At 45.2% G+C, this 25,360-nt stretch overlaps 1 protein-coding gene across 2 annotated transcripts in view; it reads right to left on the minus strand.

Annotated features, from left to right (window-relative positions):
* The window catches only part of IFT43 (intraflagellar transport 43), a 53,639-nt gene that overhangs the window by 13,366 nt on the left and 14,913 nt on the right, over positions 1 to 25,360 (minus strand). For both annotated transcript variants that reach the window (XM_028719190.2, XM_028719197.2), the window contains exons 4-5: positions 12,480 to 12,515; positions 11,794 to 11,837 (exon numbers count right to left, since the gene is read on the minus strand). In XM_028719190.2, coding sequence (XP_028575023.2) covers positions 11,794 to 11,837; positions 12,480 to 12,515 — 80 coding nt within the window. The remainder of the gene's footprint in view (positions 1 to 11,793; positions 11,838 to 12,479; positions 12,516 to 25,360) is intronic.

Raw genomic sequence — 25,360 nt, forward strand, 5'->3', positions numbered from 1 at the left:
AAACTCCTCAGAAGCCCCTCCCTCCCTGCACATGAGGCCACCACAGCTGACAGCCAACTGGGTTTGATCACAGCCACTTGGAATCGGATTTTCATAAGACAGACGAGGAGCCTAACTGCTGCTTTCTTTCTCACTCCTATCAGATGAGAAACTGGGGGGGGGGGGGAGCAGGTCCTGAGGGAACAACGCTACAATCAAGGGCTATGCGGTTCTCTTGCTGTCCCTCTACAGCTGCAATTTTCAAAGAAGCATGCCTCAGGCACTTTCAAATGATGGTGTCTCAATTCTGTAATCATATTTCAAGAGCTTTTTCTTAAAGGGTCTTTTAGGTAAACCTAGTCCGTCAACTACACTTATGGACTCAACAATCACAGCTGCCAATAGGACTGTATATTTAGGGTTTCGCGGAATTGTGCCAGGAAAGCATTGCATGCCAAAAGCCCATTCTGAAGCAGGCATGCTTATCATTGCCCATCACCATTACTCCAACAGTGTGCATTGGACGACTTTGGCCTTTCCAGGGAAACACTAAGCCCCTATGTAAAGAAAGGGACTCCGAAAGAGCAGCACCACACTAATGTCTGGTGCCTACACACTATGTCATTTCATTGCATGTATGTATTTAATAAATTGGTATCTTGGTTTTCAAGACAAGTCTTCCCAAAGTGGGTTACAGCCACTATCTATTCCCTTTGATCAACCTTAGGTCAAGGAAGGTAGCAGCTCTTTTTGTAAATATCCTCACTGCTTGCCTCTCCGGTGACATCCTTTGATCTCTAACTACTCTTTAATGCTATTACAAACCAATCCTGCTGTCCGAACTAGAGTCCTCACTGTAGTTTAGAACAGTGTGGGCCAAAGCTTTGGTGGCAATCCAAAGTCATGCACATGCCCTAGTAGAAATGCGCGGCTGGCCAAATTCAAAGGTGAAAAAATAATTGTCACCTGACCTGATTGTTCCTTAGTCCGTCCATTTTGTTCCTTGCTCACTTCCCATCTTAATTTCACCAATCCTCAATGTTCTTCCTACACAGTTCTTTCCAATGCCCCCCAGCTCTATACCTCAGGATCTTAACTCTACCAAAAGTCTCATTGCTTAGCCATACTGCCCTGCACCCCTCCAAAGCTTGGACTCTGTTATTTGCAAAGAACTCTTGTAGTTTACGACTCAAAGGCTCCTATCTGCCTTGAGATCTCAATTTTTAATAATAATAATAATAATAATTTATTATTTGTACCCCGCCCATCTGGCTGGGTGGCTTCCATAGAAACCAAAAAACACTAAAATATCATACATTAAAAACTTCCCTGAACAGGGCTGCCTTAAGATGTCTTCTGAATGTCAGGTAGTTGTTTATCGTTTTGACATCTGATGGGAGAGCGTTCCACAGGGCGGGCGCCACTACCGAGGAGGCCCTCTGCCTGGTTCCCTGTAGCTTTGCTTCTCGCAATTAGGGAACCGCCAGAAGGCCCTCGGCGCTGGACCTCAGCGTCCGGGCAGAACGATGGGGGTGGAGACGCTCCTTCAGGTATACTGGGCCGAGGCCGTTTAGGGCTTTAAAGGTCAACACCAACACTTTGAATTGTGCTCGGAAATGTACTGGGAGCCAATGTAGGTCTTTCAAGACCGGTGTTATGTGGTCTCGGCGGCCGCCCCCAGTCACCAGTCTAGCTGCCGCATTCTGGATTAGCTGTAGTTTTAAGATTAGTGAAAGGAGCTATAATACTTCATTGTGTATTTTTAAGGACCGATTCAGCTTGTAGTGGCCTGTTCTGAGCTCTGCTGTAAACCAGACCCAAATCCCAAACTTGCTACTTATTAGTAAGGCATTTGTCAGTAGGGCAGGCTGTAGTTACAGGAGACAAAATAGGGACTGTAGTCATGTAGTTAGTTAAGGCATAGACAAAATCTGCCCCAAGGCACTGGTATGCCAGAGAAAGGGGTCAACCTTTTGCATCCGCCTCAACACCAGTCATCATTGCCAATTTGTTCCAAAAGAGGAGGCACAACAGGGCATGAAGGCAGCTAAGGTAGCAGCTCTGCTGAAGCTAAGCAGATCTGGGTCTGTGTAATAGTACCTGGATGGTAGTCTGCCTTTGAACCCTAAACATGCCACCTTGAGTTCCATGATGGAAGGAAATGTAATAATCTATCCTAACTGCAAGCTCAATTCTTGAAGAGCTGGTCTTTATATAGGCAAAACGACACTATCCATGCACAAGATGGTGCATGATATCACCAGACTTGGGTAGAAATCCAGTTTTCAGAAGTATAGCAAAATATTTACAGTGGGAGGGCTTGTGTGTGTGTGTGTGTGTGTGTGTGTGTCCAAAATCATTCCAATGGGGACTGAGCATCCTGAAAGACTTGGGAAGGAAAGAGGAAAACCAAGTGGGAGGGGGAATGGGTTGAGTATCTTAGAATTGTAGAATTGGAAGGGACTCTGATCCAACCCCCTGCAATTCAGGAATCCTGGGGTGGACTTGAACCACCAACCTTCTGGTAACAGCCAGATGCACTGGCCTGTTGCGCTACTGGGGCATGGCCAACTGAGTGGAACACTGAAAACACTCTACTGCACAACATTTCGTCACAAGGCCCATGTGTAAATACATATAAGAAATTAAATGTTGCAAAGAAATTTTTAGACTCATCAGGGACATTAAATCTGTCCTCCCCCCCCCCCCCAATACCTGACACACAGATTGATGTTATGGGGGCAGTTTTGCTTCTATCCTAACCCTGTTCCCAAGCACAGTGCTTTAATTGCTTCTGAAGAAGTGAGTGGCCACCGTTGACTTCTGCAAAAGAACAAAATGGCTGCATTGGGGCAAAACACAACTCACATGAGGTACCAGGCCAGCCTGCCCATAATTATGTTCCTGGGGTCAACAGAACCCCAAACAACAAATCCCTTTTCTTTCTTTCTACTTTTCTTTTTAAAAAGGCATTCTCTTGGCTCTATTTCTCAAAAAGCATATAAGAGAGTGGGACACTTGTGAAAAGGATGAAGTTAGATATTACAGGGAATCAGAGTCTGGAAAGAAGGAAGAATAACCTCTAGTGATGTCCAGAACTACCCACACAGGAACTGACCACTTATCTGCAGTGTCAGGGAACTGCCATCGGAAGGACAGGAGGTGCAAAGGCTCCCTCAGGTTGAAAGAGACGGAGCAGCTGAAGAGGGAACCAGTAGGGGGCGAGCAGGAACTTCCAGGGAAAGTGAGTCGGAGGGGTGGCTCAGAGACGTTTCCAGCGAAAACAGTGGAGAGGTCTCAGGACCTCCTATAGGGACACCCACGCCTCGCCGGAAACTGTCACGCAGAGAGTCCAGAAGACGTGTTTCCGTGAAAGAGCTTTTATGTTGGAAACGTTTCCGAAAGCAACCACTTTCGGATTCTACTAGCGATTGACGCAGCCATGCCGGAGGGGCTCCGTCACAGGCAGAGGTTTGAAAACCTGATCAAACTCTGAGGGACTTGCATTTTACGCACAAGCAGCTCATCATCCCACCACAGCAATCCGAAAGTCCCTGAAAGCCAGCTTGTGCAAGCAGCGGCATCATGAGCGACCCAGCCGGAACCGGAGGAGCAGGAGCAGCTGGAGGAGGTCCAAGCCTGGAAGAAAGGTACAGGGCGTTGGAGATCCAGCTGGCCATGCAAACGGCGAGGCTTGAGGAGAGGAGGGCTCAGGATGCAGAAAAGGGAAAGGAGAAAACCACCTCGATAGCCAGAAAGGTGCCAGGATTGGTGCAGAAATTCGGGGGAGATCCCAGAAACTATCATGCCTTTAGAACTGAGATGCAATACGCTCTCAACCTGCAGTATGATGACTTCCCCGACGAGGAATCGCGAGTGGCTTTTGTAATTGGCCATCTCGAAGGGGGGGCGAAGGATTGGGTTCGACCCCTGATGGCAGTGAATAATGAGATACTAAAGGACACGAGGAAGTTTTTTCGTGCCATGGACCTGATGTTTTCCAGTGACATTGAGCAGGGGGTGGTACGAAGGCAGTTAATGGCTTGCAAACAGGGGAGCCGATCTGTCCGTGAGTACTGGACTGAGTTTACTATGCTGATTCATAAATTGGGGTGGGACCTATCGGCGGAACCCATCCAAATGCTTTTTGAAGAGGGGCTTTCTTCGGCCGTTAAAGATGAACTTTCCCGGGGGCCAAGGGCGGAGTCTATGGATCAGCTGACCAAATCCGCGCTGGCCATAGGAGCGCGCCAGGAAGCGAGAGCTTTGGAAAGGCGGGAAGGGAAAGGAGAACGTTGGAGGGAACTGCGCATTCCGGACATTCCAGAGCCACCTTTCCCGCCGGCAGAGCCGATGGAAGTTGGAACAGCGCGGGCGCGCGCAGTTTCAAATCCCAGTGAAGGGCGGAAGAAGGAGGGAAAGAGCGCCAAGAAATGTTATCTCTGCCAACAGCCAGGGCACTTTGCCAGAGTCTGCCCACAAAGAAAGGAATGGCAAGGGATGGCAGGAGCTGTGGGGGAAAGGGAGGAGGAAAACAAGGAGCAAGTAAAAGCCAACGCCTGGCTGCCACCGTCGGGGCACAGCAGCCAGGCCAAAGAGCAGTGAAAGTGCCCACGCCAGAACCACCCAGACCTGCTTTAGTGATAGAAGTGTCACTAGAGCTGCCAAATGGACACCCCCTACAGGTCAAGGCGCTTTTGGATTCAGGCAGCTCCTGTAATTTTATGAGTAAGGAGTTTGCAGCTGAGCACCAGATACAGACCATCCCTTTAAGTAATCCCTTGCAGGTGACCACGATTGATGGCAGAGAGCTGTTGGGAGGAGAAGTTAGCCAACAGACTGTCCCGATGATAATGAGGGTGGCAAGGCACACCGAACGGATAGCGTTTAATGTGGCCACCTTGGGAGGAGCTCCCATCATTTTGGGGATGAGCTGGCTGGCGCTACACGATCCGCTAGTGGGCTGGCATCAGAGGGTGGTCTCCTTTGGGTCAGCGCATTGCCTAGAACACTGCAAGCAGGGGAAGGTTCAGGGCGGAGACAGAGTCACCCTAGCCGGGATGGAAGTAATGGGCAGAGGGAAGGTGCCCCCGCAATACGCAGATCTGAGCAACGTATTCAGCGAAAGGGAAGCAGACAAACTGCCGCCGCATAGACCCTTTGACTGTCAAATCAACCTACTCCCTGGGGCCCAACTCCCAGTGGGCAAGCTGTACGCCATGTCCGACAGGGAGATGCAGGAGCTGAGGGAGTTCATTGACAAAAACCTGAAGCGAGGTTTCATCAGAGAGTCCCGAGCGGTGGGGGGCAGCCCAGTGTTTTTTGTGGACAAAAAAAACACAGATAAGCCGAGACTTGTGTGTGACTTCAGGGCCTTGAATGCAGTGTCGGAACCCCTGGCTTTCCCTATGCCCCGAATTGATGACATTTTGACCAGGGTAAGGAAGGGAAAGATTTTTACAAAGCTGGACCTGCGGGGGGCGTACAATCTGATACGCATAAGGAAGGGAGATGAATGGAAGACCACCATGTTCACCCCTTTGGGAGCCTTTGAATACCTCGTTATGCCCTTCGGTCTACAAGGAGGCTCCGCGTGCTTTCAAGCGTTTATTAACCACGTTCTGGGGCCTTTGCTCTACAAGAACTGTGTGGCCTTTTTAGACGACGTGTTGGTGTATTCGGAGGATGAGGAGCAGCATGTGAGGGACGTTCGAGAAGTGTTGGGCAGGCTGCAAGCCAACCAGCTGTGGGTGAAACTGGAGAAGTGCCAGTTTCATACCAAGGAGGTGGAATTCCTGGGGTACCGCTTGTCAGACAAGGGATTGGCCATGGATCCAGGCAAGGTCCAAGCGGTACTGGAATGGAAGACACCGAAGACCAAGAAGGATGTGCAAAGATTCTTGGGGTTTGGGAACTTTTATCGGAAGTTCATCAAGAACTTTGCCCACTTGACGGCGCCCATCACCGACTGCCTCAGCAGCAAGAAGAAATTTGTTTGGACGGCGGAGGCGGAGCGAGCATTTGAAGAACTGAAAAGGGCTTTCGCCTCGGAAGAACAACTTCTGCATGTGGATTTACGAAAACCCATGAGAGTGGAAACCGATGCGTCCGACCGGGCGGTAGGGGCGGTACTTCTTCAACCGGGGAGGAGTATGTCAGAGTGGAGACCGTGTGCCTTCTTCTCGCGGAAGCTGAATAAATCCGAGAGGAACTACACGGTGTATGACAGGGAACTACTTGCCATTCACGAAGCGTTCCGGAGGTGGAGACATTTATTAATTGGGGCACAACACAAGGTGCAAGTGTGCACCGACCACAAGAATTTAGAGTATTGGAGAACAGCTCGAGTGCTCAACCAACGACAAGTGAGATGGGCACAGGAATTCTCTAAATTCAACTTTGAAATTTGTTATGTGCCAGGTCCAGAAAACGTCAGGGCGGACGCTCTCTCACGCAAACCAGAGTATTGGGAGGGGGAGGGGGCGATTGAAGAGAGACATGTCATCCCTGAGGACCGCTGGGTGTGTGGGGCGGCGCTGGTGGGGCAACGAGAACTGGTAGAGGAAACGGAAAATGATGAATATGCCCAGGATAAGCTCAGAGGACTCAGGGGGAAGGGCGAGAGCCCCGAAGGTTTTGAGGAAAGAAATGGGGCATTGTATTACAAAGGGGCACTGTATATACCCGAAGGTGAATTGAGGGGGAGAGTACTCAAGCAGTTGCACGATAGCCCCACGGCGGGACATTTTGGGCAACACAAGACCATGTGGTTGGTTACCAGGGAATTCTGGTGGCCCAAGGTGAGGGAAGATGTAAGGGAGTATGTAAGAGGGTGTGACCAATGTCAGCGAGCCAAAGGGGAAAGACGGGCGCCGGCAGGGTTATTAGAACCATTACCCACACCAGAACGGCCTTGGGAAGCGGTATCAATAGATTTTATGACGGATCTGCCGAAGTCCAAGGGGAAAACAGCCATCATGGTAGTAGTAGACCTGTTAACAAAGATGTGCCACTTTGTAGCATGCTCACATGCAGTCACAGCGGAAGAAACAGCGAAGTTGTTTGTAGAACACATCTTTAGGTTGCACGGGGCTCCCTTGAGGGTGATCTCAGACCGCGGCAAACAATTTACTTCCAGGTTCTGGAGGAAGCTCATGAGCTTGCTGCACGTGGAAGTCAATTTTTCAACGGCCCGGCACCCTGAAACCAACGGGCAGGCGGAAAGAGCAAATGGCATTCTTCAACAATATCTGAGGTGTTATGTCAATGACAGAGAGAACGATTGGGTCGAAAAGTTGGCGCTGGCAGAATTTGCCTACAATAATGCGGAGAATGTGTCCACAGGGATGAGCCCCTTTTTGGCTAACTACGGGTGTCACCCCAGGGCATTTCCAGGGGAGGGAGGGGAGAGATGGAGCGTTCCAGCGGCTGAACATTTTGTAGAAGAGATGGAAGCGATCCATCATCAGCTCCAGCTCAACTTAGAAAGGGCCAAGGCACAATATAAGAAGCAGGCAGACAAGAACAGAAGGGAAGGTGAAACCATAAGGGTGGGGGATCAAGTGTGGCTGTCAACCCAAGGGTTGCCGTTCAAAGGGGGTTGTAAGAAATTGAGGCCCAGAAGATTGGGACCCTTTGAGGTCATTCAGCAGGTCAACCCGGTGGCTTTCAAACTCCGGTTACCCAACCACATGAAATTGCACCCAGTGTTCCACAGGTCGTTACTGTCACCATACAGGGGGGGACGTGAAGGGGAGCACGTCAGGGGACCAGCCTTGGAAGAGAGGGAACGCAGCAACCATGTAGCGGAAATCCTCGATTCCAGGTGGAAGGGAAATCAGGTAGAGTATTTGGTGGCGTGGGAAGGGGAACCGGAGTCAGAAAACACCTGGGTGACTGCAGGGGAGGTCAATGACGAGGTTTTAACAGAAACGTTCCACCAAAGATTCCCTAGGAAACCACAGCCGGTAGAAAGGTTTAGGAGGGAGTACTTCGGCACCACCGACGAGGAACAGGAAATGGAAGGATTCACGGAGTCGGAGTTGGAAGAGGGAATAGACTCCGAAGACGAGGAGTATCGAGAGACGAGGGACAGTAGCAGGTGGAGGGAAGTGTTCGAAACTTCGGACGATGAGGAAGGTTCTTTCAGGGGTTTTACTTCCTCCCAGCCCGGAGGGGAGGAGACGGGAGGGGGTGAAGGGGGCCCTGGAGGGGAGGTGGATGTCAGGGAACTGCCATCGGAAGGACAGGAGGTGCAAAGGCTCCCTCAGGTTGAAAGAGACGGAGCAGCTGAAGAGGGAACCAGTAGGGGGCGAGCAGGAACTTCCAGGGAAAGTGAGTCGGAGGGGTGGCTCAGAGACGTTTCCAGCGAAAACAGTGGAGAGGTCTCAGGACCTCCTATAGGGACACCCACGCCTCGCCGGAAACTGTCACGCAGAGAGTCCAGAAGACGTGTTTCCGTGAAAGAGCTTTTATGTTGGAAACGTTTCCGAAAGCAACCACTTTCGGATTCTACTAGCGATTGACGCAGCCATGCCGGAGGGGCTCCGTCACAGGCAGAGGTTTGAAAACCTGATCAAACTCTGAGGGACTTGCATTTTACGCACAAGCAGCTCATCATCCCACCACATGCAGTTACAAAAACAAGAAGGGAAACAAAAGCAAAATACTGGGTTCAACCCCCAGAGAAGGGTCAGGGACCACCCCTTTCAAAATCCTTGTTTTTTCCCCTTATGTAGGTCTACAGAGCAGCCTGAGCTTAGAAGAAACACCTAGCTCTGGGAAGGAAACGCTCAACAGATAGCACTTTTCCAATTCACCTAACAGCCTGGCATCTTCCATCTCATCCAGCTCTATTACTGTGCTGAGCTCAGCCACTTCTGCCTATTTTCCCTGTTGACACGGATAGAAAATTGAGCAATTACCCTTAAATGCCTCTCTCTCAATTCACCCAGATTGCTACATACACAATATTAAGCCCCCAATTGCCCCTGGCCAAAAGTGGTTCAACCAGGCCTGTCCTTTAGGAATTAAACAATTTTTGTTGCTTGCAAGAGTTTATTATTCCTAAGGTTGTCACTATATTAAATCCTATTAAAGCAGACTTCCCATGGTGCAGTAAGCCACAGACCTTCTCTTTGAGCCTCAGAGCAAGAGGACTTGGACAGAAACAAGGCAAAAGTAGCAGAGGTATGCTGCCTACTGACTTAGCACACGTTGCTTAGGTACGTTCATACTTACACACATGCCTGAGCACACAAAGAAGCAAAGTATTGACAAGATCAGTCAGTAGAGCATGAGACTCTTCATCTCAGGGTCGTGGGTTCAAGCCCCACATAGGACAAAAGATTCCTGCATTGCAGGGAGATGGACTAGACGACCCTCGTGGTCCCTTCCAACTCTACAATTTGATGCTTCTATGAAGACTGTTTGCCTTCGTTTTTTCATGTGCGCAGACCTCCCTAGTGAATCCCAGTATCTGGGACAGAATTTGTATTTCTGAGAATCTTTGATTTTTAAGCAAGTTAGTTTCTAGTTTCCATGACTATGGAAGCACATTAGAAAATGCATTAGTAAATTCTGCAAAAGTGGAAATAACAGGTTAAGAATATGGCGTGTAAGTCAGTTTAATTTGTATGAACAATCTTATATTGTTCCAAGCTCTGAATCTTGGTATTCTTGGCCCCGTATTTTATTACTAAAAATAAGTGCTGAAAAAATATTTATGTGCCACTAGAAGTATGCTATGCTCTCTGAACACAGAAAATATCCAGACCCCAACCAAAGAGTTACATTCTTAGTGAAGAAGACAGGAAAGAATTATGCCACCCATGAAGTATACCTGCCTGTGTGGAGCACCGGCTCCGCTGCAGGTATTGGCAGTTTCACTTCACTAGTTGTGTGAGCTGGTTCTTGCACCTCACAAGTAACAAGTGTCACCCCATTGTTTTGTTTGAGAATAAGCACATATTGATCAGTTCCTCATCCCGTATGTGAAATTCCCTTCTCTTTGTAGGCAAGATTGGGTGATTTTATTCTTGTGTTTGTGAACATTAACCCTGCAGGTCACTTCTCACGTGGACTGAGATTTAGTCATTTCAAGTTAACCGTAGCACCTCCTGGCAGAAAACATGTGCTTGCCTGCCAGGTTTCCTGCTGTCCTTGTAAATGTTTCCCTACACAAGCACCTTGAGCATTTCTCCACTTGTTTCTCTTAGCTGATAAAACTGCTCCTAGGTGCTGGAAGCCCATAGCAAACCAGGCATAGCAGAAGCCCAGTCAGGAAGCTGTGGAAAACCACAGTTGCTATTAAAAGAAAAACAGCAGCAGGAACATTGCAGGGCTGCACCTGTGCATCCTTTGCGGGCAGGCCGGCCGCCAAATGGGCCAGACTCTTTATTTCCAGAAGTATTTTTGTGAGACTTCTCAGTATTGTTCTTGAGGTGTGTGAAAAGCTTGCCTTGAGGAGGCAAACGAGGGTGTTCAACAGGCATAGGAACAGTAAGCGGTACAGATAAATGGGTTATATCCAAGTTCTAGAGACAATTTCTGCCTTATTTAATGCCAAAGCTAAACCCTTCAATTCATTCCCCATTTCCTGCCCCTAGGCTCTGATGCTACTGGTCTCTATCACATTTTCTCCAGTTCTGCAGCAAAGGCACATTTCCTGTAGCTGCTTCCTGTCTTCAACATTCTGGATACTTTTAGGCGGGTATTTACTCTGGAACAAATACGCTTTATTTGCTCACTTTTTAGGTGGCAACCAAAAGTCTTCATCAACCAAAAGTGAATCTGATGCTGGTCCAGTGATTCTGAAGCATTTGGTCCGGGCGAAAAAGTATTAATTTCACTTATATGCTCATCTTGTCCTGAATCAGTGATGACTGGCCAGGAGGGGAGCATGCTGTCACTCTCAGATCCTGCACTGCGGCTTCCCATAGGCATCTGGTTGACCAAAGTGAGAACAGGATGCTGGACCAAACAGGCCCCTGGCCTGATCCAGCAGGCTCTTCTTATGTCCTTTTGTTTTCTACGCTGCAGTAAAATGTTTTGTGTTTCGCTGTACGCTGCCTCTGCAAGTGCATTGGAAAGGAGGAGGGTGCTGAATGATCTCTTCCCCTCCCACACAATTCCACAAATGGAAGATGCCTGCACATACACAAAAAGCACTATAGCCCTGGTAGCGCAGAAAGTCACTTGCTATGCCTCTTGCGCCTTATAGTAGTAGAAATACCCTTTATCTTACACATATATCTTAAATTCACTTGATACCTCTGCTAGGGGAGATTCTATTCATCTTAATCTTAACTAAAAAGGCTTCCAGAACACAGATGTAGACACCTTAGAGCTTCTCCAAACAATCTATTTATTGAGTATTCATCCTGGTTTTGTTGCAAGGTGTTTATACACCTTCCTTTTAATCATCTGCTCATTCCACACTTTTCAATAGCCTTTAATTTCTCTAACCACAAAACGTCCCTATATTTTTTGAACATGGATTTGTTACACAAGGAGCAGGCTTGTTTTCTCCAGCTCCGGAGGGTAGGGCATGAACCAATGGATTCAAGCTACAAGAAAGGAGATTCTGGCTCAACATCAGGAAGAGCTTTCTGACGGTAAGAGAATGCTTGAGTTAAGATTCCTACATTGCAGGTGGTTGGACTAGATGACCCTCGGGGTCCCTTCCAATTCAATGATTCTATGATTCTAAGGGTAACAAGGCCCTTTAATCCACTTCATTTGTGCAAAGCTAAATTTTCTGCTGATCTCCTAAAATCCTATTTTAAAAATTCAGTTAGGAATGCAGGCTCTTACCTTCTTCTTCATCCTCTGCCTCTAAACTCTGTCTCAGGCGATGGCTAGAAGAAACCAGAGACAGAAGACAATCTTAGAGGCATAACTATAAAACGATATCTCCTGAAGTCCTATTTCACTCTACTATCTGCTTCTTCTGAAGAAAAACACACAGGGCAAGGTGATATGAGGGGCTGGAAGAGAAGGGGGAAATCGTGAAAATTCCCTCCGCTAAGTTCCACTCGCAAAAGTGTTAACTAGAGGGAAAAAAATGTTTTCTGAAAGTGGAGGGGCAGAATTGGATGCAGCCCCCTGTGAATGATGAGGGAGGCAATCTTGGTATCTGTTCCAAATACACCATCACTGAACTTCTGCAATGACAGTGGCAGTAGAGACAATGTGATGGCCAAACTCAGAACATTGGGAATGACAGGTTTTTGGGGGTTTTTGCAAATCACGCCTTCATAATCTAAAGATTCGGGAAGTCTTGTTAAGTCTGGCTAAGCTATTCCTTCTGAGCACTTAAAGAAGAATATGTTCCAATCTTCACTGAGCAAAGCTGACTAAACGTTGGTCATGTTTGCATTAGCAAAAAACTAGGAAGGTCTACTGCCACAGACAGAAAATAAAATACAAAGATGTCACATTTGGCTGATTCTGTTGATATATATACAGAAATGTGGTTGATGGTGAAGCAAGAAACTTACTCTTCCACTTCTTGTTCTGTCGTTCTCTTTTTTGACCTGAAAGACAAGAAAAGGCTATTGCTGAAAGGAGTATAAGAATATTTGCAAGGAAGCAGCAGTAGAGAAATGGACTTTCAGCAACTCTTTTGAAATCTCTCCTAAGGAAAAGTTTATTTCAATGTAATCCTGGTAAAAGATGATGATGATGATGATGATGATGATATAATTATTTATTTATTTATTTATTTATTTATTTATTTATTCATTCATTCATTCATTCATTCATTTATTCATTCATTCATTCATTCCTACCCTGCCCATCTGGCTGGGTTTCCCCAGCCACTCTGGGTGGCTTTCAACAGAACATTAAAAACAGAATAAAACTTCAAACATTAAAAACTTCCCTAAACAGGGCTGCCTTCAGATGTTTTCTAGAAGTCGGATAGTTGGTATTTTAGTTGATGAGGGCATCTAGATATAACTCAGGATGCTCATAAAACCTAAACGGAAGCCTGTCAACTAAAGTAGTGCCCACTGTGCAGCAAGTTTTAAAAAGCAAGGGGGAAAGTGTGGAAATTCCTCCACTTCTAAGGCCCAACAAGGCCTTTCATGTGGTGGTGGTGATGATGATGATGATGATGAAGCAGCAGCAACAGCAGTGGTGGCTACCAAATTGGATGACGTTAAAAGAGGATTAAACAAACTCATGGAGCATAAGGTGATCAGTAACTACTAGCCGTGATGACTGTCTTCTATCTCCACTGTCAGAGGCAGCATAGTTGTGAATACCAGTTTCTAGAAACCACCGACGGGGAGAGTGCTCTTGTATTCAAATCCTGCTTGTGGGCTTCCCATAGGTATTTGGTTGGCCACAATGCTAGACTAGATGGGCCTTTAGTGTGATTCAGCAAAACTCTTCTTAAGGTCACAAGAAACAGCAGATGCACAAATGACTCATGCAGCCTTCTTTCACACTTGTGTCAAATGCAAACTTACACATTTCCCCAGCAGGGAAAATGCATGCATTTCACTGCATGGAGGAGATACACAAGTTTGTGTGTTGCACTTTGCACTAAAGGGATGTAGAGAGGTTGTACAAGTCACGCTTCACATCTAGACGTTGCTGTTCTCCTGTAACATCTGAAAGCTGCTCTTTTTAAAAAAGCAATGTCCTTTGTATGGGTGGGGGGAGTGCTAAGTAATGGAAGGCAGTCATTGAGCATGTTCTGAGATACAGTATTCTAAAATTTATATATTGAAAACATAAATAGATGGAGTGAGTGGGTTAAAACTCAAATCAAAAGATGGGCTGCTGAACAAAAAGGAATTAACCATTGTACAAGGAGTGTCACAACAAAACTGCGGCAAAACAGTTTTCATTTGGGTTCTCTGTTCCCCGTAAAACTGCCCCTGAACACTATCCCAAAGCAACAGCAATTTAAAAGCATAGAATCTGCAATCCTTATAGGAAGATTATGCCAGACTAGTGACAGGTACAAACACTTGAGAGAGGAGGCTCTCCCAGCTGTCCCTAGTTCATAAACAAAGAATTTGCTATTTAACCTAGCTGCCTTACGTGGCCCTGGAAAAGGCTGGACCAGACGCCTTGTGGTTCAGGCAAAATCTGGCTGAATTACCCAGAGTTCATCATCGTAATAATGTGAAGTTGGAAGGAGAAGGCAGGGTGACAAGGGGGCGGGGGAGATGGCAGGCTGCTCTTTCACTCGTTCTCCACCCCAGCAAGCCCAGAACTAATTCAGATCCGATTAGGGATGCTTGTTCAATATTCAAAATGTAAAACATGGAGGTTGCTGAACCAGCACTTTGAAAAGTTAATTAAATGCCAGGTTTCTTTTTAGCAGATACTCCATCACTTACTGATTGCTTTGACTATTTCACAGGATGAAGTTTTTTAACTCTGTGTACTGGGAAATACTCTTTTCTCATTTCCTAGAGTGGGGGCACAGCATGACCAAGAACAAAACAGGGCTTTCCTTTACATGTTCTGCCCGCAAGGAAGGACTGCCACCAAAAAATCAAGAGGCAGTACTTTAAAGGGCTTGGAAATATCTGTCTCCTTAGCTTTTATAGAATCAGGCACTGTCTCTAAGTGGCAAATGTTATCAAATGTGGCCTCAACTGCCACTATTTCTTGTTAATGTGAGATAGTATGGCACAGGACTCATTTTCTTACACCACAGAGCTTCTAACTAGGGTGGCCATGTGTTCTGCTTTACGGAAAACAGTTCTTGGTTTGGAGGGCTGTCAAAGGGCAGTCATCTGTTCAAAGGCATCCTCTGATGGGCTTTCTAGTCCAAGTCTAGTTTAAAGATGAAGGACCATAAGAAGGAAGATCATGAGGGGCCTTCATGTTGTCCCTCAACAACTAGAACCTAGAGAGAAGAGTGAGCAGGCACAGGGTCCACCTGGCCACAGTCTTTTCTAGTACGGTGAGATTATTTTACTTCAGTTTAAATTATAGTGATTATTTCTAAATTTCCATCTATAGGTCTAAATTAGCATGTATTAGAATGTTATAATGTTCTGAACTTTGTAATCTGGCCTGAGATTGCTTATGATGAAGGGCAGAACACAAACCCTGCCAATAAATAAAGGAAAAATAAAAACAAACAGTTTACAGTGTCGCGTGTTAGTCACTGTGTGAACACACAAGAGAACCAGCCGGCAGAATGCTGATGGGAGAATGTCAGGTTTGAACACAGGGAACCCCAGTTCAAAGGTCTTTTCAGAAATAAAGCCCAGCTTTTGAAAAGGATCTCTCAGCCTAACCTATCTCACGAGGTAAACAATCAGGCAGGGGGATGACCTAACCTGAGGCTTTGGGATAGGGGAGGGAAGCAACACGGATGAATACAACACCTGGTTCTGTCAAGCCTGTCAGAGGATATACTTTTCAAATAGGAATAGCTTCTCTAAAGGCATTCATGTACACTACTGATGCTTCCCTTCTTCTCTTTCCCCCTAAGCTACACGCCAGATTTTGGGCGAGGAGGCAATTCTCCTCCATAAGTGCCAGTGTCTCAGAGGTTAAGTGCTGAAGGGTGAAAGGCAGCACTAATGTAGACATCATCTCTGCTAAAATGTTTCTCTCCTATTTAATGGAATACTGTGGAGATTTAATGGAGATAAAATAGCCAGGTTCCAAGAAGAGCAAGGATGTTATATTCATGCACGATGACAATGTTCAGTGGTTAATTAGACACCGTTAACCTGTTTTAACAGGGGACATAAGTGGGACAAATGTGGGCAAATGCCCTTGATGTTTTGTAATATCCGTAGCTCAACGCCGGCCCTAGTTATTCTTCCTTGCTGTGGTACAGTATAGTGCATACAGCTGAGCACCAGGAGGTCAGCCTATTGTACAGGCATGCAACATAAAATGAATAAATTGCATATGAGTGGTGAAGCTGGTAAAGAACAGGGAAATTAACATAAGCTACTCTGATAATCACCTTGCCAACAAAGGTCCGTATAGTTAAAGCCATGGTTTTCCCAGTAGTGATGTATGGAAGTGAGAGCTGGACCATAAAGAAGGCTGATCGCCGAAGAATTGATGCTTTTGAATTATGGTGCTGGAGAAGACTCTTGAGAGTTCCATGGACTGCAAGAAGATCAAACGCATCCATTCTGAAGGAAATCAGCCCTGAGTGCTCACTGGAAGGACAGATCGTGAAGTTGAGGCTCCAGTACTTTGGCCACCTCATGAGAAGAGAAGACTCCCTGGAGAAGACACTGATGCTGGGAAAGATGGAGGGCACAAGGAGAAGGGGGCGACAGAGGACGAGATGGTTGGATAGTGTTTTCGAGGTTACCAGCATGAGTCTGACCAAACTGCGGGAAGTAGTGGAGGACAGAGGTGCCTGGCGTGCTCTGGTCCATGGGGTCACGAAGAGTCGGACACGACTAAACGACTAAACAACAACAACAACTCTGATAATACATTGGATATGGGAGTGTGTAGTCGAAGAGTGATTGGAGACCATCAATGAGACAGGTTTTCCAGAAAATTCTGAATTACACATTTGTAAGTTGCATAAGTAGTTTGCATCAAAAACTTTTCAGTTTGCATCGGGGAATTTTCTGATGCCCCTGATGAGTGATCTAATTTTAGAATGTTTTACTTGTATTTGGTAAACAAAAGGTAAAAACTTTGAAACAGTTAATCTTGCCATCCATTCTTTGTTACAAATGAATTTATGAAATGGATTTTTTTTCCACTGAAAAATAAAATGCAGGGAAATTTCCCATGCCACATCGCAGGGCAATATATGAAACAGAATGATTAGGCAGAGAAATCTGAACACACTGAAGGATATCACTTTCATCTTCCTGAAACCTACTCCTTTACCAGCCATTACTACTTGCAAGTATTATGTTCAGAATATACACTTCTGAGAAAATACCTGCTGACACTAACAGTTCTCTCTAAAAAAAGAAGGTAAACAATATCATGCTGGAACCTTGTTTTCTTTGCAGAAGTAAGTTCATCCTGTCACCCTTGACTGGATGTGGTCAAAAAACAAAGTCTGGGTAAAACAAGACACAATCAGGCAGCATATTTGCTTCAGAGAGAGGCAAAACAAGGTGAATGACCCATGAGATTATAACTCAGGTGAGCAACACATGAATAGCTCTGAGGTTTGGTAAAAGCAAAAGGTGCATTAGGAAAATGGAATGAGTTGAGTGTTTGCACAGCAGTCAATTCTGCCTTCCTCTTTCCTACCAGACCTGTATTCTTTAGGCTGGGAGGCCATACTATTGTCTGACTCTGTCACAGTCCCCAGTCCACTTTGGTTAACCCTTAATGCTCAATTTATCCATAGAGGAGCACAATAAGTATTGATGGGGCCGAACTTAGTAGAACAGAGACTGCCAAGGCTGCAACTGCATTGGAGTTTGTGCATATTTCTTTGCAAAGTTTGCCCCCTTCTGACTAAACTTACAACAGCATTTCCATTTAATTCCCTGACCAGCACTTCTCTGCTTTAAATTCCTCACAGCTTTGCTCCCCCGACGTGAAAAAAGAAGACTGTGGCTATACATATGGTGTAACATGCAGTTCGTCCTCCCCAGGCAGAAAAATACAAAGAGATCTCATTTTTTCTGGACTTTCATTCAGTCATCCCCCGCCCAGTGTTCAACTGCCCGTTCAGTTAAAAGACTCCCCTCAATAATTATATCTGTCTTCTGTTCAACTTCATGAGCAGCTGAGCCATTATGCCTCTGCATCCAAGAAATGATCTCGATCTCCAAAAAAATTACTTTCAGCAATAATTCTGGAAACCACAGTTGACTGTCCTGAACTGTGCGACAAGTAGTGTTGTACTCAAAGAGTCATGTTACTTTGAAAACTCCAAAAACAGAAGGCCAATGTAGACACACAGGAAGTACAGTGCCTAGTTTTTTCACTTCTGGAGAGTGACATACACAGGCAGAGCGACCCAGTAGTGCTAGTTGTGAGGGATGGGGATCGACAGAGCTCTGCAGGGAGCCAAGGACTGGAATATCAAAGATGCTGTAGGTCCAGATGCAGAAGCTCTGTCATCACAGCTGAAGGGGATGTTTCAGCATGGCAGTGAACATACTTCCTAGCCTGTCTATGCCATTTCTCTTTTATGAATGACCCGCAAAACGAAAGCCCCTTGAAGACGCCCTCTTGCTAGAAGAACAGAAGGGAAAGGAAAGTACTGATGTTCACAGACATTTTATTCTTGAAGAGCGGATTCATCAAAGGGAAAACGGAGCAATTTGTTAGGCTTGTAGCATTCAAAATCTCTCCGCTTCCAAACAAAGCTGCTGAAAACATGGGGAGCTTTCGCAGATTGCCACTGGCTCAAGGGACGGAGAAAGGACAGAATTTTACTTCTTGCGTAAACAGGAATGCAGCACTTTGCAAGGCCAAGTTTTCAGTCCTTATCATATGGTCTTGTGGACCAAATCTGCCAGAGACTCAAACTTCAGAATCAGGACAGAATTTCCATTCGCTAAGAGCAGCAACTACTACTGCTTTTACCTGGATTTTAATTTTTAGCTCCAAGACATATCTGCTAAAAACTATAAATCTGTGATCAATATAAAGTGAATTATTCTCCCTTTTTGTACAGACTACTCCAGTTAGGGGAGAAACATGATTTTAGTGCTGTGCTAAAGACCCAGCTGCAGCTTGCCTAAATTACATGGAGTTGTCTATAACATGTAAGTTTTAGTAGGGTTTACTATGAATTTTCTCCAGTGTTGATTTTGGAAGTAAAACAGCAGTTTGGGGGAATAGTCTTTTCCCTATAAGATACTTCAAATGTGTGAATATTCACTTTTTTTTAAAAAAAATCCTACTTTACTGGATTTTACACAGACTCTGAAAATATTTATTATTTCAAAACTGCTTTTTCATATGTGGTGCTGTATTGTTTTAACTGTTGTTGTTTTAATGCTCTAATGCTGTAATGTTTTGGTTTTCTATTGTGTTATTAATAATAGTGTATTTTATAGCTTTGGTGAAAGCTACCTTTTGTCTTGAAAGGCAACACATACATTTAAAAAAATCATCATCATCATATTGAGGACTATTGTTTTCTATGTCTGCTTCTGCTCTCTCAACCCCACCCTGGAATCACATAGTGGGCAGGAGGAAGTGGATTTGATTATGTGACTGCATCACTAACACAACTGAATGCGGGAAACATGTTTCCTGGATTAACCACATTGGTGACCCTAGCCAATCAAGATTATATAGCAAGCAGGATCATGTCGCTATACTACATAGCCAATAGATGTGACTACAGGATATCAATGAGAGTGAGATCAAGTGAGAGCAAGATGAAATCTTTACAAGGTAAAATGATTTCCCCGCCCTAGAATTGCCAATGGTATTTGTGAAAATCTGGGGGAAATTTCAGCTCCGTCCTTATCAGCACCAGCATGGTGTGCACTTCAGCCATATTCCACCCAGCAAAATCTCTGATCCTATAGCTTAATACTGAGAGAGTTGGGATCTGAATTGTATCCAGTAAAAGTGCTAATGTTGGAGGCTGCTATGCCACTAATTATCATTTTGTTTATACTCTGAATATTTTTTCTTTCATCATAAATCTCCTTTGTGAAAAAGAATTAAGTTGCAAACGTCAGAAAGAACATGAGCGAGAGAGTGCTGAAGGGGAGGGCTTTGGCACATAGGGCTTACTTGTGGGTTTCCCAGAACATCTGGTTGGCCATTGGGAGAACAAGATGCTTGACTATATAAGTCTTTGGTCTGATCTATCAGGGATGTTACATTCGTAGGTGTGGTATAATTTTTTATGAGCTTTAACATAGCTAGTATATATATCACTTCCAGGGTCCTTTGTCAGAGGGCAGTGACAGCAGCAAAATTCAACGAAGTACAAAGCAGCCAACTTTCTGACGTTTGCAACCGGGTTTCCCCGCGAGTAGGGAAGGCGCAAAGGTGCCCACCGAATCCCACGTTCACAGGCTTCTCCCGCCTGTGATTTTAACGGGTCTCCGCTTTTGCCGTAGCAGCCAGACCCAAATTTCCACAGAGCAGATTCCTCCCGATCAGAGGAAATCCGCCATTGCCCAGAGGCACCAACCCGGAAGTCAAAAAGCAGAGTAACAAAATCCTACCACTCTGCCCCCATTTTGTAAAAATCCTGCTCTTTCAGCTTTTCTGGATAAAAAGTAGAAAAGCAACAACCAATTGTGATTACCCACACAATCCCTAGGATTAACAGAACAAATAAACCCAGAGAACAGAACACTAAATTTACCCTACAGCCACCTTTGTACAGGTAGCAGATCCTTAAGGTAAGACTTCTGCTTCCCCCTTCACCTTTGCTTTTTTGCTGGGTCTCAACAACATAAGAATTGGCTGTGAAAACCCAAGGAGAGAACCACCCCAGCAATGACACTGAAGGAGAAGAGGACAGGAGCCAGTTAGCATTCCTGGAACATCCACTCTATAAAAAGAAGAAAAAAAATCCAAGCCCACACGCTGTAGCTGTCCCGCCATCTTGATGCCCTTGATGCGTGCTGATGGCATGGAGGCGGCTGGCACCAGAACAGCCCAAGAGAAGGAACGAGAGGCCAATGGAGATTTATGTGAGGAGAGTGAGATGGACAAGGTAAAATTGTCAGGAGGAGTTGTTAGAAAGTAAAATATATTGTGACAATTCCACTCCTGCCGTTCATCAATAAACTGACAGATCATTTAGTGTCAATTAGGTGTGATAGATGGACAAGTCCCCATGATCCCGGGCCAAAATTAATGGCTGGGAGGGAGAGGGTGATTGAAAATGACGGCTGACATTGAGAAGAAAGTCCTGAAGGTCCCCAAGGGGCCATTACTTGCCTCATTCCCTTGCAGATCAATGCAGGGACAAACCCAAAAACAGACACTTCGAGACAAAACTTAATCAGACTTCCTTTCCTTCCGTCCAAGTTCTGCTCGCTCACTCTGCTTCCTGTGCCCCCCGCCTCTCCCGGTCCCTGAGCAAGGACATCAACAGGTGGAAGCGTATAGGGAAAGGCTTTCATCTAAAGGTAGTTAAGATTCAGGAGCCATGGCAGTGCCACCAGCAAGCCCCCTTCTTAGACTCTGGGCCGTCATATAGAGGAGGGAGAAAGGTTGTTTTTTGCTGCTCCAGAGAAGCGGACACGGAGCAATGGCTCCAAACTACAAGAAAGAAGATTCCACCTAAACATTAGGACGAACTTCCTGACACTGTTCGACAGTGGAATTTGCTGCCAAGGAGTGTGGTGGAGTCTCCTTCTTTGGAGGTCTTTAAGCAGAGGCTTGACAACCATATGTCAGGAGTGCTCTGATGGTGTTTCCTGCTTGGCAGGGGGTTGGACTCGATGGCCCTTGTGGTCTCTTCCAACTCTATGATTCTATGAAACATCCAAAGGGGACATTTATTGGTGCCCTCCCATTTAAAATGTTGAATGGAGAAACCTCTCTATGAACCGGGAAGTATGTAGGTGTCAGTAGCCTTGGGGGGGGGGGGATGCCATTGTAATAGTGAAGTGGCTCCTACAGGATGCTAGCCATGAACAGCATAATTCTCTTAATTTTTAATGTCTTAATGGTTCAATTTGATTTGTGATAATACAGTTACATTTTATTTTTATCTCATTTTTGTCTAATGTTAAGAAAATGTATTCAAATTTGCCATATTGGTTTTTTATTTTTATGTCAACCACATTATTATATTAAGCAGTCCATTTTTAAAATAAATAAAGTATATGGCGATATCTCTGCATAACCCCCTCTATTGAATATTTACTGGGGTGGCCAAAAATAAACATCCAATTTGCAACCCTGACTTTGGCAATAGAAAGCTTTTGCTAGCAGGAGAGGAGTTACTCTTGAGATTTTATCAATTCTTAGAGTCACTATGTACAAAGAAAATACGATGGCATTATTAATAATTTGAATTCAGAGCCCAACTTGTTCTGAAGACGTGGGATGGGAAACTATAAAAATTAGATCATCAATGGAAAATATCCTATTAAAATCAAATTAATTTCCATCTGTGATTAGCAGATTTTCACATCTCTAGAGTCCTCAAATTAAGGATGCAATCGCCAGTTTGGTTTCCAGTTCTGAGGTGCTAAGCCTCAGGTGCTTAAATGCTTGTAGGCTTCCCAGGCTTGTCAGCCTCAACCGCTTACTGCTAGCTCAGAACCCAAAGCTGCCCCTGATAGATATCTCTTTTACTTCAGAGCTTTCCAAAGACACTTCACCTCCCTCTAACCATCTGCAGAGTGAGCTCTCAAAACACTTCTGAATTACAGATGCTCTTGAGGTACAATCTGGAAGTATTCATACGGAAAATTGCACCCCCAAAAAGATATCGTACGGCTGGAAAATGTTCAGAAAAGAGCAAGCCACATGATCAAGGGTGTGGGGCAGTTCTCCTATGAGGAAAGGTCGCAGCATTTGGGACTTTTTCCATTTAGAGAGGTAACATGAAATAATTTCAAAGAACTATACATCGCATGGAGAAAGTGGCTAGAGAGAGAAAAATTATCCCTCTCTTATAACACTAGAACTCGTGGACATCCAGAAAAGCTGAATGCTGAAAGATTCAGGACAGACAAAGCGCTTTTTCATGAAGCGCATAGTTAAACTATCGAGGCAGTGATGGCCACCAACCCAGAATGGCTTTAAGAGAGGCTTTGACATATGAACGGAGGATAAGTCTGTCAGTGGCTACTAGCCACGAAGCAGGCTGTGTTCTGCCTCCACAATTGCAGGCAATATGCTTCTGAATACCAATTTTTGGAAACCACAGGAGAGGAAACTGTTCTTGTGCTCCAGTCCTGCTTGTGGGTCTGCTATGGGCATCTGTAAGATGAAGATGTTGGACTAAATCAGCCATTGGCCTGATCCACCAGGCTCTTACGTTTTTAACTACATAATCATCTTGCCTAGATTCTTCAGTAAAGAAAAACGTTAATCCCTTATAGAAACATTTCTTTCTAGCCCCACCCCCCGCGCACCCCACCTTACAGGGGCTCAGATCTTGAATGTAAATCAAAACACATCAAATTTCTCCCCAAGGTTTGATGCCCCTGTTCCATGCATTCAGGCACCCATTAGAGAAATGTTATTTTCCTGTGCTTTTGGCTGATTCCTCTTTAATCGTTTTGCTCTGTTCTAGTTGCTGGGTAAAAAGGTAAAGGTACCCCTGCCCGTACGGGCCAGTCTTGACAGACTCTGGGGTTGTGCGCCCATCTCACTCAAGAGGCCGGGGGCCAGCGCTGTCTGGAGACACTTCCGGGTCACGTGGCCAGCGTGACAAGCTGCATCTGGCGAGCCAGAGCCGCACACGGAAACGCCGTTTACCTTCCCGCCAGTAAGCGGTCCCTATTTATCTACTTGCACCTGGGGGTGCTTTCGAACTGCTAGGTTGGCAGGCGCTGGGACCGAGCAACGGGAGCGCACCCCGCCGCGGGGATTCGAACCGCCAACCTTTCGATCGGCAAGCCCTAGGCGCTGAGGCTTTTACCCACAGCGCCACCCGCATCCCTCTAGTTGCTGGGTACTGCACTGCAATTTTCAAGTTCTGCACATTTTAATGGTGAGTTTTATTTACTGTATTGTTTTTATCCATTTATATTGTGATTATATTACAGTCAGCTATTTGGAGCCTATTTTGAGGAAAGAAAGCTGGATAACAACAACATCTTTAGTACGCAGTTTAGTACAGGCAGGTTTCAGGCCCCCAAATGAGGTAATTAGGCTTCTATCCTATATATACTTGCATGTGTCAGTAGACAAGCACAGGATTGAGTTGTCAATCTAATTATTCATGCTAGTTGTCAATCCCACCCTCCTCCTTTCTTGTTCACTGTGCTTTCTGTGCTGATGGGGCTGGAAAATATATCATATAATATCCCTGTGAAATTCCTTTTCACTCTTTTCAATATCGCTTGTCTGGACGAATCATTTAGAATTCTGCATCAGTGTGATTTTGTATAAAAATTCAATTGCAACAGCAATAACAACAATAATAGCACTTTATTCAAAGTGCTTCGCATACATTATGTTACTGTAATCATTATTACACATATGTAAGTTGGTAAATATTAGTATCCCAATTTTGCTGATGGGAAGTGGCTTATCTGGGTGAGTTTATGATAAGAGGCAGTATTTCAACTTACTGCAGATTTTCCAACTGCAGCTCAGACTCTTAGGCACTACTCTACATTAGCTCTGCTTAGAAACAGTAGTTTGCATATTATTTTAAGTGTTCAACTACAATGAAGTAAAATATGTCCTTTATTTAGGCTCAGCTGTTTAGGGTGCTTTGAGAAGACTGACGGGTGCAGGCAGGGACTTCCATGAAATGCTCTTCATGATGCTCTTGTACTCCTCTGGTCCCAATTCCCCAGCTATAATACAGCAATATAGAGACCTATCCACTATCTCTCCTAGGAGAAACATAATTAAGACTACAGCAAGTAAGCAGTTGTATTGATAGCTCCCACCAATATATTTATACTTTAAGACAAAGACAACATAATATGTTTCATGTATAGAATAGAATAGAATAGAATAGAATAGATTCTTTATTGTCATTACACAAGTGCAACATTGCACAAGTGCAACGAAATTGGATGCCATCCCTTAAAAACAACAAAAGCAAAACAACAACAACAACCAAACAAACCACATTCCAGCCACACCCACACCAACACCCATCAAACTCCCAGGTCACACTATCGAGTTACAGCATTCAAAAAGGCCACAGCTCTTGGATAGAAACTGTTTTTCAGTCTATTTGTCCTTGACTTGATGTTTCTATATCTCCTGCCAGAAGGCAGTAGTGCAAACAGACTGTGTCCCGGGTGAGATGAATCCTGCAGGATGTTGTTTGCTTTCCTAAGACAACGGGAACCGTACAGTTCTTCCAAGGATGGGAGAGGATGACCAATAATCCTTTGGGCTGTGGTTATGACCTTCTGGAGCACCTTCCTCTCCCTAGCTGTACAACTGGAGAACCAAGCACAAATACAGTATGTAAGAATGCTCTCTATGGAGCCTCGGTAGAAGGACACCAGCAGTCTCTCACTCAGATTGTTCTTCTTTAAAAGTCTGAGGAAATAAATTCTCTGCTGGGCCTTCTTCACCAGAGCAGTGGTATTTGCGCTCCAAGTCATGCCCTGATCGATAGTTACTCCCAAAAACCTGAATTCCGCCACCCTCTCCACCCGTTCCCCGTTGATATACAAGGGCTGAATGTCCGCCTTTTTTTTCCTGTAATCCACCACCAATTCCTTGGTCTTAGCCGTATTAAGAGCCAGATTGTTCTCTCCACACCAAACACAGAGCCGCTCCACCTCGTCCCGATAGGCGGACTCATCCCCTCCTGAAATGAACC

This window comes from Podarcis muralis, chromosome 1 (assembly GCF_964188315.1).
Source record: "Podarcis muralis chromosome 1, rPodMur119.hap1.1, whole genome shotgun sequence".
Taxonomy (NCBI): Eukaryota; Metazoa; Chordata; class Lepidosauria; order Squamata; family Lacertidae; genus Podarcis; species Podarcis muralis.